This window comes from Magnolia sinica, chromosome 4, assembly GCF_029962835.1.
Source record: "Magnolia sinica isolate HGM2019 chromosome 4, MsV1, whole genome shotgun sequence".
Taxonomy (NCBI): domain Eukaryota; kingdom Viridiplantae; phylum Streptophyta; class Magnoliopsida; order Magnoliales; family Magnoliaceae; genus Magnolia; species Magnolia sinica.
Window position 1 is genome coordinate 27845773 of NC_080576.1, and position 16841 is coordinate 27862613.

Below are 16841 nucleotides of genomic sequence, written 5' to 3' on the forward strand. Positions count from 1 at the left end.
TCTGGGCCAAAAGATGTTTCTTTTCTTACCCTTTTCGATCTCCTTGGTTCATTTCCTTACGGATGAGAATTAGATTTATAATGAAAGTTGTTAGGCTCTTCGTTTATTATCTCCTTGGTTTATTTCCTTATGGATGAGAATTAGATTTATAATGAAAGTTGTTAGGCTCTTCGTTCATTGGTTCTATTATATTTTCATCAACACGCCTTTTTGTATGATTATTCATATAGTCTTTGTATACTGTATTTTCAAAAAATATAGCATCCCTAGGCGCTATAATTATGTTTTTGTCAGCAAAAGAAGTTTGTTCTAGAACCAGGAATCTATATACGGGACTATGAATCGCATAACCCACAAAAGCACACCTGATTTCTCTAGGACCTAACTTTACTCTCTTAGAATCAATAATCTTGACTTCTGCTATACTTCCCCATACTTTGAAGTAATGAAGATATAGTTTCTTCTTTTTCCATAATTCATATAGGGAGATATCTAATTTTTTGTGTGGGATAGCATTTAGAATACAATTTGCTGTTAACAATGCTTCCCTCCACAAATTCAGTGGTAATCCAGAATTTAATATCATACAGTTGATCATCTCAACTAATGTCCTATTTTTGCGTTCCGCTAGGCCATTTTACTGAGGTGTGTAAGGTGCCGTAAATTCATGAATTATACCATTTGATTCACAGAATTCGTTGAATTCATTAGAAGAGTACTCACCCCCTCTATCACTTCTGAGGGCTTTAATCTTTATATTCAATTGAGTTTTCACTTCGGCTTAATAAAACTTAAACTTTTCAAAGGCTTCATCTTTAGATTTTATCAAGTATACATAGAAAAATCTAGTGAAGTCATCGATAAATGTGATAAAATACATTTTTTCTCCACGAGTTAAGGTATTATTTAAATCACAGATATCAGAATGAATTAACTCCAAGGGTTGTGATTTTCTCATGCCAGTCCCAAATGATTTTTTAGTTATTTTAGAATGGGCACACACATCACATTTCCCTTCTTGTTGTATTTCATATTTTGGTATAAGTCCCAGGATCATCATTCTTTTTATTGAATGATAATTAACATGACCTAATCTAACATGCCATAAAGATACTGAATCCACTATATAAATGGAAACATCATTATTATTATTAATATTTAATTTAATCATACCATTACATGAATATCCTTTGCCAACAAACATACCATTCTTGGTGATAACCAACTTATCAGACTCAATCACTATTTTGAATCCTCTCTTATTGAGAAGATCGCCTGACACTAGATTTTTAGACATGTCAGGTACATGTAATACATTTGTTAGTGTCAGTCTTTTGCCTGATGTAAACTGAAGCTCGACTATTCCTTTTCCAACAACGTTCGCACGAACGTTATTACTCATCTTGACTTCTTTTTCAGTTGTTATACTTTCATAGGTCTTGAAGATGTTTCGGTTCTTCGATATATGAATGGTTGCGCCGGTATCTAGCCACCATCCACCATCGGATATTACTGTGTTAGCTTCAGTAATCATTGCTACAAGTTAGTCTTCTACCATGTTAGCCTGAGCTTTCAGTTGTTTCTTCATGTGTTGACATTCCTTTATGTAGTGTCCAGGCTTATTGCAGAAGTGACACTTGCCCTTTTTCTTAAACTCTGTATCTTTCTTTGGGGGAATAAATTTGGAGTTTTGAGATTTTGGCTTGTCATCTTCTACAATATTTGCTTTGAAATGATTTTCCGAAGCACTTTCTCTCTTGTCTCGGTTTCTGGACTCTTCTTCTATATGAAGATGTCGTTGAAGTCCTTCAAGAGTGTACTTCCTTTCATCATGTTTCAGTTTCTTTTTATAATCAAACCATGATGAGGGTAATTTTGCAATTACTACACCGACCAGGAATTCTTCAGGAAGATCTATCCTACCAATCTTCAATTCATCAACCAAGTTCTGTAGTTCGGTTACTTGGGAGAGAATTGGCTGATCATTTTTAAACTTGAAGTGAACATAATTGTCGATCAGAAATTTCTGAGTATTGATCTCTTCAGTTTTATATTTTTGATCCAATTTTGTCCATAGATCTTTAGCAGAGGATATTTTACGGTACGAATTATAGATAGAATTAGAGAGGGCGTTTAGGATATGACCTTTGCATAGAAAATCATCCTCCTTCCTTTTCTTCCGTTCTTCCTTCACTTGATCTGAGTCGTCTTCTTTTAGCTCGGGTAGAGAAGACAGATCATCATCTAGAATGTAGGATAACTTGAGAGTAGTCAGAAAGAAAAACATCTTCTGTTGCCATCTTGAGAAGAATTGACCGTCGAAACAATTTAGTTGTACAAAGTCTTGGTTCATAACTTGAATGGAATGAATTGCCTCCATTGTGAAAAGATATAAATCTGTCTTGAATGTTAGAATTGTAAGAGTATCTTGTACACAATGGAGGATAGAAGAAAACGATAACGAAATGATCAGATCTATCAAGTTCAAGGCTCGACTTGAATAGTCAAGTTCTCAAGACAGATTTGCTGCCCTTTTTTTGGAAGTTCCAGCAAATGCAAACGAAGGAAATTTGCAAATTATCTTCAGGATACAATGAACTCTCAATCCGATTTTCAACACGAAAATTTGCACATTTAAGTGTTGAACAGATCTCTAGTTTTGACACCAATATGCCTTAAAACGTTCAGAAAATATTCAGCAAGAGATAAGATCGAGAGTAATTGCACAGAAGATGATATAATCTCAAGGATTAAGAGTTATTTCTTCTGGATTATAGTATCCAGGATTTATATCAATTGAAAGGTTATGGATTTCTTCCTGAAGAGGTGCTAAAGTACCTCTTCAAGAAATCCATACACATTCATAGCAAATAATTACCTTTTCATGAAATGACATGACTCTTTGTCCTATGACAGTTATTTCTGTACCCATTCAGATAGGAGCAGTTATCCAACAGGAAAAACCGTATCCACATAAGCGACACATGGCATAGGTGATACTTGTAGAATTATGTCACAATTACTCTCAATCAACAAAAAAGGTAATAAAACATCAGGGTACCATGGCTCAAAAAATATAAACCAAGTGCTAAAAAGACTAAGGCTCTCTTAGCTCCTCGCGACGATGCGCACGTGCGAAGTGCTAAGTGCACCTAATAAAGCGCCCAAGCAGCCCTACAGCCTACGCCGCGCTCGTCCGGAGATAAAGTGCGAAAATTTTCAACGGTTGAAATCAATACTTCCACTTTTTCCAATGGTATGGCCCACTTGAGCTTTGTATATGCATCAATTTTGGGTTGAACCCATAAAATGATCTGGAAAAACGAATGGACGGCGTGGATAAACCACATGCAATCGTGGTGGGCCCAACTGAGTTTACTTAGTACGATAAGAGCGTACTGAGTAACTCAGTACGCAATCCGATTTCCTATGGGCAGGGTGGATTTCTCACAAACATCACGGTGGGCCCCACCGACCTTCTGACTGCAGGAACTTCCTGCGACACAATCCGCTCCCGAGTGGCCCTCACCGCGGACAAGTCACAGTTAACGAACCACAACGAGCGGACAATCCTAGCCATCCAATCGTAACGTTTATTGGTTTAGTTGAAAGGGGAAAGGGTGCAGCGATGGCAGCAATATCTGAGTAGGCTACACCGGTTAGACAATCCTAGCCGTTGCTGATTTTTGTCCTTCTAATGTCCACTTCTACACTGCCAAATGAAGGGTCCTAACAGCCCAAACAGTTTACTTTTGGTTTCAGCCCACTGAATGAACGGTTCCAATCTTGTTCTATGTAGGCGCAGCGTAATGAAAACATGCTACATCTGATGCTATCTTAAACACAAAGGCCGAGCAACTATTTTGAATGCAGCCATTGGGGGTGAAAGTGGGCTAGGCTAGTCGAGGCCCACCAACTTGCCCGACCTGATAACCAATCATGCTCAAAGGCCCATCATCTTTTTGAGTTACAAGAAGCCCTCTCCACTCCTAAATTTCGACGTTTTTGTGATTTTAATCAAAGAAAACATGTCCGATGATCAGTGGCCTACATCTTCACGATTTACATACTGGTTAGTAATTCTAACAAATGGGGCCGTTACATGATAACCCGATAGATAATGGGCCACACCATGCACCCCTAAATCTCCACGATCTCAAGATCTTACACACCAATCGATGGCCCCTCATTCCAGTTAAATGCAGGCCTTTGTTGCACTTCTCTTACTAAACATTTATTTGCATTTGCAGGTCACAAATCAGTAGGTTAGCATTGCCTCCTGAGGATTGATGCCAGACAATTAATCACTTGTTTTAAAAGCTCGAATTAAAAAAAGCTTGAACTGACGGAGCAGGATGAATCAATTCCTTTATCTCATAGCCCAAGCCCCATATCTCATTGATTAGGACCTCGGCGAACCCCCCTTGTGGGTGCCACATCACATGGGTACTGCTTTACACGGGCTGCCCACCTCGAGTGTGCCCCTGCATCTCACAAGCCACCCCACTGAGCCCAGTATGAAAATGCCCCTGCATTAAGGATGCTTTCAAGGCATGGTGCATCCATGATGGGCCTCACTTATTACAACTCGAAATTGAATATCCTCATGTCGAGGATCATATATAATTCCTTGATCTAGTATGGATTAGGAGATGCACTAATCCACCTTTCTTATGTCAGCTCTTGCTAACAAAAACTAGCTTGATGCACCTTTGTACTGCCACAACACTCAACACTGGTAAACCTGGTCCACGAAAGTCGACGACCGGCTAGAGAGCCACCTCAGCATGATAATATCCACAAACCCATTAAGATGCACAAGTCCATCTTATCACTAGGAAGAATCTGAAACATGATTATTAAGGATGAGCATGGAGAACAAGAAAAATGCAATTATGTAATTAGTAGCTTTAACTAGTACCCAACATGGTTTTAGATATCAGGGACCAAAACTAGTGCAACTCAGTTGGAATCAATGGATGTTTTGGGCTGGTGGTCTCATCTTCCAACGGCCTAAGCAGACTCAGATGATATTTAGAACCATGGTTCCTTGCCTAGAGGAAATCAACAGGGCATATTGACAATGCAAATGGTGGTATTATGGTGGCATGCAATGATGATGGCAGCAATGGGAACTACGGTCATGGTGGTGTTGATATTCAAATGGACAAACACTACCTGAATGTCTTGTTTTACCTTGTCGACTGACGGAAAAAAGGTCACCATTGGGAATGACAGAAATAAATAACATTTTAAAACCCAGACTGGTTCCCAACCCGCTTTTGTGGTTAGTTCAATTCAACTAGTTAGACCTGATCCGATGCAGGAATCTATTTTATTTAAATTTATTAAATTCAACTCAGTAAAATTTGTTAAAATAAATGGTATTTATAACAAGCAATTGTAAAAAAAAATAAAAAAAAGTGCTTATTAAATTAAATAGATTCCTGTTGCAGAAACTCTTAGCAAAGTGTTTCGGGGGTGTTTTCAGAGCATAGAGGTCTAGGGTTTGAGCTTTATCCCACTTTGGTCGGGTCTGTGTTTCAAAAACTAAAATACTGGAAAATAGAACTTTTTATCGAAATATATATTACATTTTTTTTTTCCATTTGTGTGAATCCAAAAAAATGGACAATAGAAGTTATCATTGTGTTGTATCATTCATCATTTGTATGCAGTGTTGTCATGTGTGATCACATATTCGATTATGCAATCACACAATTGCATACATGCCAAGGATCGCATGCGACCATGGGATAAGCCATGTGGAGCATATGCGATTGCATATGGCTTTATGCTATTAGTATGCAACCACATAATCACATACTCATGGCATATTGCCATATGAGATTGCATTTGACCATTTGACATTTATTTATTTATTTTGAAAAAAAATCCATTTTTGCACATGTATGTGTATTGATTGTTTATTCTCTTTTTCAAGTTTTTTTTTTTTTTTTTTTAACAAGAGTTCCAAGGCAAGAGTATTCAAGATTCAAAACATGAGATGAGTTGATATCAAATATCAACTACATTTAAGTTTCATTTATTCTCTCTCTCTCTTTCTCTCTCTCTCTCTTCTCAAGATTCAAGACTCTTTAAAACTCAAGAGACAAGTTCAAAGATTAAAGATTCAAGGTTTCTATTTTTTATTATTTATTTTTATTATTATTATTTTAAAATTATCTCATCTAGTCTCTCATCTCTCTCCCCCTTACAAGTGTAACTGTAGTACTCTCTTATAACTTTGTGTAACACCATTATAGTGAGACACTCCTCTCTCTCTCTCTCTCTCTCTCTCATTTTAAGTTTCTAATACATTTAGTAGTACTATTAGTGTAGTACTTAGAACTTAAAAGTTGGAGCTTACAAGTTAGAATAGAAGTAAAGTAGTAGTATTTAGTATTTACTTAGAATACAAACTTATTTAGTTCGCTTACTATTTACTTAGTTGACTCAACATCAAGTCTCCCTCATCATGTCGTCTTCCAATCTTCTTCTTTGAGACCCAAGTTTAATGACCCAGTTGGAAGTACGGGAGCAATCGTAGTGCTATCGAACAATCTCTTATAGTGCGTAATTTATGCCGGTTTGTAAGTTCCGATGGCATTAGCTGACACAAGCAACACTTTGCACAGATCCCAAGATCAAATGCAAGAGCATGTCCCGGTATTACTCTTGAGATCCGAAAGGAAATCATCGAGTACATTAACAAAAATGCTTTAAAAAGGCATGACACTATGGTTATCTAAGAAGAATTTATGAAACAAGAAACATATGAATTAATGTTCTTGATTTGGATGCCACTATACCACCTATGTCCATGGAGTGATCTATACCACTGACACCTAAAAGAGCCCGTAAGCCAATAAATAGGTGGTATAGACTATATCCAGGGATGTGGTTGACCAAATGGGGAAGATAAATGGCCCACATAAACTACTTTGGAAAACTACTATAAGCAAAAAGATATGAAAACCACAATTCAATATATTGCTAAGTGGTTGTCCCAAGCTAGCGTTGCTCTCAACATTGTAAAATTGAAGAGCTTGAAGGTCATGGTGAAAAAGATTGGTCAATTTGGAGTTGAATTAAAACCCCCTTTGTATCATAAAGTGAAGGGAAGTTGCCTAAAAAATGAGGTTGAATTTACTATAAACTTTATCGTTGAATACAAAATGGTCTGGAAAATAAATGGTTGTAAGCTAATGGTGGTCAACGGATGGATCAATAGTTTTGGTTGGACACTAACTTTATTTTAAACTGTCCAATTGGGTTTATGTTTTTTACATCTATGGATGCTTGGTCCATTCCTACACAGCCGACTATTTGTTTAAATTGTTAGATAGTGTAGTTGCGAAAATATGAGAAGATTATGTTACATAAGTTATCATGGACACCGCAATCTGTTATATAACTGTCGATCGCTTGCTACATCATTTATTTTAAACCCCATATGTGACATTTTGTTAGATAAAATGTTAGAAGATATATGTAAGTTATTTTCAAGTAATTGTTAGGGCCAGACGAATCGTGGTCTTTATACATAAACATGACATTCTTCTCTATCACATGAGAAGGCACATTGGGTATAATTTGCTTCATTGAGCCGTCACCCAAGTCACAATAGCCTTCTTAACGTTATAAAGGTTGCATTCAAAGAAATCTGATATTAGAATCTTTGTATTGTCAGTCGATTGGAATAATGGGCTGTGGTAAAAGAAGACCGAAGTGAAGTTAGTCGAATAAACAATCCTCCCACAATCATTTTGGACACAAGTGCTAAAGGCACTAAAAACATCGGAGTCCTTAGTAAGGATGTTGTGATTGGTGGACGGTGATGAGAGCCACCCATGAGCTACATCTATGATGCGAGGGAGAAGACTAGAAATAAAATCATGGACTAATTCAACTATAAGGAGCATGATTATAGACACAACTTAGATATTATAAAAAAGAGATGTGGTAGCCAAATGTCATCTCAATTGTATGTGGTTACTTACATCTATAATTTGGCTATATTCTTTGCTTATGCCAATCGAACCTTGGCATCAACAACGCCTATGATCAATTTTCTTAATGTTTTGGAGAGAATGATTCAAGATAAATAAGAGCAGGATAGGATTTCTCAAGAGCTGGACTTTTGCATGAAAAGTGCAGGGATTTTCTTAGGAGACATGGTGTTCGGGGATAGGAGTATGAAATTGTCACATAAGTATGAAGTATGGATGCTAGCAAGTTGGTCTAACTTAGAAATAATTTCTTATCATGTAAAAAATCTAACTTAAATTGTTATTTGCACTACTAACTGGTGGTCGATGCATGGAGTGGACTTGAACAAGAAGGATTTGGCACTACAGAAGTTAGCCATGAAAATTCTTAGCCTTACATGTTCTACTAATAGTTGTGAGCACAACTGGAAGTAAGTTTGAGTCAATAAATTTTGCAATTTACTCCTCAAATGTAAATTTAGACCTGTAGAGTTAAAAGTAAACAACCATCGCTAATTCACTTTCAAATGAAAATTTGAAATGTTATGCAGATTCATAAAAACCAAAAAACCGTCTTGAACAAAATAAGCTCAATGACTTGGTTTTCATCAACTACAACCAAAAGCTTGGTTTCTATGATCCTATCTGTCTAGATAATTTGTAGGCAGATAGTGAGTCGCTTGTAAAGACAGAGGATCCAGTATTTGCAGGCGATAACCTAACATGAGCTTAAGCCAAATATGTTGCATTTGGATCAGCACCTAGAGAAGGCTCTTCAAGTCAAAGGCGCAGAAGAGGGGTGAATAATAGCAAGAGGCCTAGTAGCAATCAAGGTGAAGTAAGACAGAATGAGATTGAAGAGATGCAAGAAGAAGATAATCAACCATTAAATGAGGATGAGCAACTTGTGTGAACCAATGATGAAGAAGCAAAAGAAGATAAAGTATACGTTGAAGAAGGAGATGACTCTGATGATGATGGTGGTGGTAATTGAGGGGTCAATGTATATAGTAGCATAAGTTGTAAGTTGTTCTTGTAAACTGTAAATTATAATTGTAAGTTTGTAAGTTGTACGTTGTAGTTTTTTTTTTTTTTTTTTATTGTGTTAGACTATTACTCGGTTTGTTATTTGTACTTTGTACCATTTATACATCAAGTGAAGTAACTCATCAAGTTATCATTTATCAATAAAATTTCTACACTTTTAATAAGTTGCTTTTATTTGTTACTTGTTACTTATTAGTGAATTAGAAGTTGTCTTAGTATAAGTGTGTAACTTGTTGATTATTATATTTACGTAACTTAGATACTAATTACACAAATTATAACGAATTAGGTAAAAATAAAATAAAATAAATCACTTACAGTAATTACATAAAGTTTTTCTTAATTTTGTAGATTTTTTTACAATTTTTTCCTTTTTTTTTATCAAAAAGAAAAAAAGAAAAAAGAAAAAAAGAAGAAGAGTATTCAATCACTTATGCAATTGTGTGATTACATAAGCAATCAGGCACAAGCGATCGCTTAGGATCATTTATGCCATTTGACAACACTGTTTGTATGAATTTAAAGCACTGGACAATTAGAAGTTTTTGTTAAGTATGCTACATCAATTATATGAGTAATTATGCTGCTTCATTTGTATGAGTAGTCCCTCCCTCAAGCTTTTATGAAGCATTCCCATTCTTGAAAGTTCCTAGGTGCATTAGCAGGAAAGGGACTATTCGATCCTAGATTTGAGGGTATGTACGATCTACCCCTGGTTTTTCAGTTAGTACAAGTGGGACCCATCTAGTGTCCAGAGGCCCGTGGGGCCCTGCCGTGGATGAACCATACCCCAAAGCCTCCTCAAGAAGACAGTCCTAAGCTTTCTATTAGGGGCCTTTACATGGACAATTCATATGAGAAAACATGGCAACGGTCTATGTTTAACTAAAAAAAGGCCCAAGAATGGTGGCTAGAATCTTCCAATCGAGGAGATTTTTGGGCCTTGGTCTCTCCACTTCGTGGTCCAGCAGACCAACAGTCTGATTAGGGTTCCACTTCAACAAAATGAAGTCTGAGTATGCTGTGCAGATATTGGGGGCTGAAAAATCATATAATTCCTCTTGGCTGGTTGAGAAGCGTACAATACCTGGCACAGCATTGACATTGAGGTGTTTCAATGTTTCGAGTTGTTGAGACATACTAAGGATTAAGGTTGGTTATAGTTTAATGTTAGGAAGGACCTGCTTTCATCCATGGGTTTGCTTGGATTTGAATGATATGAGGTCACTGTAGATGCCAGCTTTGACTGGGGACAGATTTCAGCCATTACTTGAAGTGGGTTTCAGATTCCTTTATGGTTGGAACAGGTTTCAGATGTTTGAAAGTTCCATGCCTATATTTGGGTCGACCGAAGAAGGATCTCAATAAAGAGAGATTTCTGTTTTGCTTGCCTTAAAGGGACTCTATGAGAAGAGTGGTCCATAACTCCCTTTCCTTGCATCTTCATCTGAATTTTCAGATCTCTCTTAGAGCCAATTTTGGTAGTTCTCACATCATTATAGCAAAGTCCTTTGGGGGATCAACCCGGTAATCTGAGAGTGGAACCAATAGATTCCGTTAGTACAAATAAAAAAAAGACAGCATTCAGAAGCACCATTGAATTGAATCGCAATAATAGTTATTACAATACAGTGGAAATGACCAAATTGCACTTACCATACTAATAAACGGATCATGTTCCAAATAACAATTTCGGGGCAACTTGTAATGACTATGGGAAATTTCCTCGCAATTTGGCAATGTTCTCTTGATTGAACTGAATGGTCGTATTTCAATTCAGCTTTGCATTCAATCCAAACACCACACAGGACTAGTGTGGACAATGGACCGGGCCTGTGCCAAGCAGATCGTTGACAGTCCTACCTAAGGCAGGGAATCCATCTCTGAATTCGCAGCTTGAATCATGATTCATGGACTCATAATTGAACTCCATGAGCCATATTGCAATCTAATACGAGTTAAAACTGCAAAAAAATTGTAAGGAGTGGAAGGAAATTCAATCCTAGTACTGAATTAGTCCTACCATATTAAAAGTTCGGTATGACTGAGAAGTGAGAAGGAAGACGTTTGCTTCAAAGAAAAAGTTGTCTCAAGGCAATTACTCAATTCATCCTTCAGTCGTAAAAGAGAACAAAATAAAATTACTTCTAGACCTTGGTCACATTCACCACCGTAAATCATCCTCTGGCCACATCGCATACATGATTAGCAATTCAGCCCATCTAAATTATGGTCCCTGTTGTGGATAGAGCATAGCCCAAATCACACTGATAGGAAATAAAATTACATGCTAGACCTCAGTCGCATTCACCACCATTTCTAAATTGTGATGAATCATCCTCTGTGCACATTTCTTGCATGTTTTATAATCCAGACATCTAAATTATGGTCCCCATTGCAGATAGAGCATAGCCCAAAAATCACACTGATAGGACGTTCTTAATCATCTGATTTTACCCAAATGAATTTGGACTGCTGACCAATTAATTTTAGCCATCCATTTGATGGCCACTGATTACGCAGGCAGTTAGGACAGACCAAGTGGTTCAATTTTCAGGCTATGCTTCTTCCACAATGGAACCACAAAGTGTGGACTGACAGGCACGCATGCCACGTGTATTGTGCATGAGTCACCAGTATTAAGAAATGGCAGTGAACTGTGAATGTAAACAGTAGTCTAATCCATGAAATTATAGATAGATTGTGCAAGAATCTCTACAACATGTAACACGAGTAATCAAGGGCAAACTGTGCTATCTCATCTAAATGGGCCTCCCTCATATTTCCACAGTTTCTTTTTTATTTTGTCTCCCTCCATATTTCCATTGATTCTCTTTTATTTTTTGTAATTTTCTTCTTACTATATGCAAATTTTCTCCCTCCATATTTCCACAGTTTCTCCTTTATTTTCTGTAATTTTCTTCTTACTATATGTGAATTTTCTATTTTATTTAAACTGCTTTGCATCGACAAAATACAAATGTCAATCCATGCTATCGAAATCATGGCACACGTGAATGGCGTGTAGCATGAAAATCAAACTCATCAGATGTGCTTAACTACTTGATTTCACTTACAGAATTTGGACTGCTGAATTCCTCTCTTTTTAATCACTCACTTGATCGCCACTAAATGTATGATGGCTTGATTCTCAGCTGCTCCATCTGCAATGCAGGCTGCAATTTCAACCATTCAAATTCACATTCACACCTACCATGTCTGCCACACATACAGTGGATGAATGCCCATCACATCATCCGACATTTATCAAGAAAACCAATTGAATGCATCTACACCATGCCTGTCCACATGTATGTCAAGTCAGTCTAAAATGCTTGGCTAGGATCCGTGGGCCTAAGTAGATAGCTTTTTTCATTTCTTTATCTTATGCTAATAATTGCTTTAGGTGAATTCTATTTTTTTTGAAATTACTTTTTGGGACAATTTAAATGTCTTTGCTCAAGTGCATTGGAAGTGCACTTCTGCTGGTATGTATAGAATGAAAAACCACACAATGCAAACATCTACAAAATTCCCTACGCATTAAAAAGAAAATAGATAGAGAGATTACCGAAATAAAAGAGGCCATCTGATGCAAAGCTCCCAAAATCCATGAACCTCGAATGCCCATCAGATGCTAAGGTCCTTGATAGCATCGACTACTCTTTCCATCTGCATTGCACGGCTACCCTTCACCAAAACAACATCAACAGCAGCTAACCTTTCTCTAACTTTGAGTGCGATGGATTTTGAGTCAACTGCGCACATGACATTGTCATTTCCCAGTAAATTCAAATTCTCAGCTGCCAAATGAAACCTTTTCCCAACACATGCTATCAAACCAAAAGATGCATCGCAGCACATGTTCAAAACCATCTTGTGTGCCTCTGCATCTGTTGCGCCCAGCTCTAGCATGTCGCCGAGAATGGCCACCCTTTTGCCTTTGCAATCCATGGCTTTGAGCAAATCGATAGCAGCTCTCATGCTGGTTGGGTTGGCATTGTAAACATCATTGATTATTCTGATACCATTTTCAGCAATTTCCAACTCTGACCTCATGTGAACTGGTTCAAATCTTGACAAGGATTCTCCAACTTGATAAAGAGGAACTCCCAAGGAGACTGCAACTGCAGCAGCAGCACATGCATTGACCGCTAAATGAAGCCCAGGACTGTGGATCTGAAATTCCACCCTGAATATCAAAATCATTTAGAGAGTGACACGGGGAAGACCCACAATAATGTATATTTTACAATGGAAAATAATATAGACAGAACCTATGTAGGTTTTGGAAAAAAAACAATGATGTTTTCAAAACTGGTGAAAAATGCGGAGGACCCAAATGGCGAGAAGGCCTAAAAGCGCTACCAACAAGCAGAGGTACAAAGAACTATTAAAATTATTTTTTCTTCAAAAAATCAGAGATGCATAATTAAGATAAAAAAAGGCATCATAACCATGGTATTTCACAAGCCTCAGAACTATAGTGGTCCTCAAAAACAACAGGCAGTTCCCCAGTTTATTGTCTCTGCATCTCTAATTATACAAGTTTTGTAATAGATGTGGAAGGAGAACTCACGTATCTGTAGCCCATTCATCAGAGACCAAAGCATTTTTATCAAATTCAAACACCCGATGTTCTAAAATTACATGAACTGCAGACCCTCCATGTATACTTTCAGCCAAAACCAACCGGACATCAGAACCTAACCTTCGGCCAAAGAGCACCTGAACCAAACAAGAATTTCATTCCTAATCAACAACAACAAAGATAATCATATTCTGGCCTGCTTCAATGTATACAGTGAAAACAAATGACTATTGATACTTTGTCACTGTCAGCAATGCATATATGAAGGCTAGCCCCTCATACACCTCTACAGACAGTACACGTGCCAACCTGGAATGCATATGGATGCAGATGACCTGGTGAAAAATCATGTAAGTCCATTCATCAGCTGGGCCCACCTTATGCATGGTTGAGATGTTCCATAAACGTTCCAGGTTGGTACACATACTGCATGTAAAGGTGCCTACACTACTATGCTAGAAATAATTCCCGATTGGTGAATGAACAAAATGATTATGATTCCAATAGCTCAATAATATAGTTGACAAAAAGAAAAAAGAAAAAAAAAAGAAAGAAAGAGAAAGTTCATGAAAAATACACTCTCACCTTCTTAACTCCGGCTGGAACCGGAATGCTCATAACTGGAGGATCATCCGCATTCAACACGCATACATCACCTGGCTTTGCCTCCATCAAAAGCTCCCCTTTGGCTCCAGCAACCTCCTCTAAACTGCTGAAATTCTCCATATGGGCATGACCCACATTCAAAATTACTCTCACAGAAGGCCGACAAATCTGCGCCAGCCCCGAAATCTCTCCTTTCCTGTTCATCCCAAGTTCCAAAACTGACACTTCTGTACTCGCAGGAATCCCGATCAATGTCAAAGCAACTCCAATCAGATTGTTCTGGTTCCCATGAGTCTGGTAGACCTGACCAAGGCTCTCGAGTGCGAGCGCAATCATAGTTCTTGTAGTGGTCTTTCCTACACTGCCTGTTAAACCCACCACATGACCATCGAACCTGTTCCTGGCATGCTTCGCCAACTTCTCGAGGGCAATTAAGGTATTTCCCTCGACTTTGATGAAGCCTCTTCGCCATTTTTCACAAACCTTATTTCCTACAACTCCAACACAACCCTTATCGTCTAACGATGGGCTCACAAAATCGTGGCCGTCGAATCTCTCCCCGACAATGGCGAAAAACCACTGCCCAGAATTCAGGTTTCTACTATCGGTGCAGATGGTTCCAGGAGGACCCCATTTTACAATTTCCCCATTTACTGATGCTGCAATCTCTGAAGCACTCCACAAAGACCCATTTAGAGAATTTAGAGAGGAAGATGGTTGGGAATCATAACAATTGCAGGAATATACACTGTTTCTGTAATTCAAACTATTCTTAGAAGATCTTGAATAGAAACTCCTTACACAGAAGGGCGCATGATATTTTTCAGGCTTGGTTTTTGCAGTCATGGATTCATCTTTATCTAATAACCTAGTGCAGATTGAAACCCTTCTTGTCCTACTAAGTCCGTTTTCTCCAGCTAAAATCGCAAAACCAAGATTATAAGCGGGAGAATTAGAGCTTCCCATGAAAACCCAGTTCACGGATTTTCAAAGCGAATATCCTGCATTCTCTCAAAACTCATTTTAGGAACTGAAGAAGAAAAGCAATATTTCTTCATTTGAAATGGAAAATGAGATGTTTCGATCTGTCGATAAAACAGATTTTTTAAAAATGATTTCTTGAAAAATCTGATTTCATGGGGTTTACAATGTTTAGACTTCAATTATCCGTTAAAACTCTTCTTCAGGAATTCAAACGAACGAAAGAAGGCGTGGTTCTTGGATTACTGAACAGACATTTTTTGAATCCGAAAAGCACTGAATTCAAAGCGAAAACAGGAAGATTTTAAGGAGATCTCTACCACTTTAGATGAAGGAAGTACCTGAAAGGATTTGATTTTTATGAATCTATTCCATAGGGAATAGAAATCGGTAGAATCTTGGAGAGAAATGCCGGCTCTGTAGCTCTCAGGTAGGCCGTCAAAAGGCTCGAGTTCAGACCGGGCCAAGTTCAGTCCAAACAGGGCCTCGTTGTAGGACTAAAACCCAGGGCCCGCCTCGGCTTTAGCTGGCCAGAATACCCCACCAGCACTTAGCTAGAAACGGAAGGTTCTGGCAGTGGCTCTGTGGGGCCACCATGATGTATTGTTTTATCCACTCCGTCCATCAATTTTTACAGATCATTTTAGAATATGAGCCGTAAAAAAAGGAAGATTGAAGGCTCAAGTATACCACCCCATAGGAAGCATTGGCTACAATGACTCCCATCGTTGAAACCTTCCTAGGGCCCACTGTGATGTTTATTTTCCATCCAATCTGTTCATAAGGTCACGTAGACATGGATGACGGGAATACATAAATATCAGCTTGATCTAAAACTTCTGTGGCCTCAAATCCCTACTGTTTCCTGTGGTGTGTTCCATTTGAGCCTCCAATCTGCCTCTTTAGATTAAATGATATGTCAAAATGGATGAACTGCATGAATAAAATACATACATCATGGTGGCCCCTAGAGTGCCTCTGACAGGACCAAGTCCTGGTGGGTAGTACCCAATCCGCCCGTACGTAATTTAATAAGTGGCCCGACTCAAGCCTAAACCTATTTACCACCTTTAAAATTGAAATAGTGATATAGGAGAATTATTAGTTATTATTATTAAGCTGTGGGCCCCACAATTTAGAATTCACAATCCTAAAACACCCTATTCATGGCCTGAAAATGCGCCACCACATTCAATGTGGCAAGGTCCACCCATGTATGTCAAATTCAATGTGGGGTCCACCGAATATACATTTCAACATGGGTGGACCGTCACATGGGTGGTGCCCCGTCAGTTTAGCTTAGCCCATGGGCTACTGTCCGTGCAATTTCCAAGCTGGGCTTGGGTTAGGATCATTTTACAAAGACCAGGCCAGGCCCAACTTAACACACGTGTGTGTTCAATCATACAAATATTGGTTCCAGTCATGAGGAAAATGAATGGTTAGTTAAAGATCACCAACGGTCTATATCCAGCAAAATGTGGTCGGCATGATTTGTGGGCCAGCCTAATTTCCGACTTTCTGGGCCAGGCAATGTTCAAGATCTCACCCAGGCGACTTGCCTGTAACCAAGCTCCATGGGCCCACCATGATATTTGTGTTATATCCACACCACACGAAATAGT

General features: G+C 38.3%; 1 protein-coding gene across 5 annotated transcripts; it reads right to left on the reverse strand.

Annotated features, from left to right (window-relative positions):
* Positions 1-9580: 9580 nt before the first annotated feature.
* On the reverse strand, positions 9581-15690 carry LOC131242882 (uncharacterized). Of its 5 annotated transcripts, none has more exons than XR_009169754.1 (4): positions 14215-15690; positions 13618-13766; positions 12610-13230; positions 9581-10570 (listed from the first exon to the last, which is right to left on the reverse strand). XR_009169754.1 is itself a non-coding variant. In XM_058241833.1 (3 exons), exons 1-3 carry the CDS (start codon positions 15199-15201, stop codon positions 12669-12671), a joined length of 1698 nt encoding a protein of 565 aa, XP_058097816.1. In that variant the 5' UTR covers positions 15202-15690; the 3' UTR covers positions 11969-12668. The 5 variants fall into 5 exon arrangements, 1 of the variants encoding a protein (XP_058097816.1); XR_009169753.1 differs by lacking the exon at positions 9581-10570 and adding an exon at positions 10622-11002; XR_009169752.1 differs by lacking the exon at positions 9581-10570 and adding an exon at positions 10622-11002 and having other exon boundaries at positions 12116-13230.
* Between the last annotated feature and the right edge of the window lie 1151 nt (positions 15691-16841).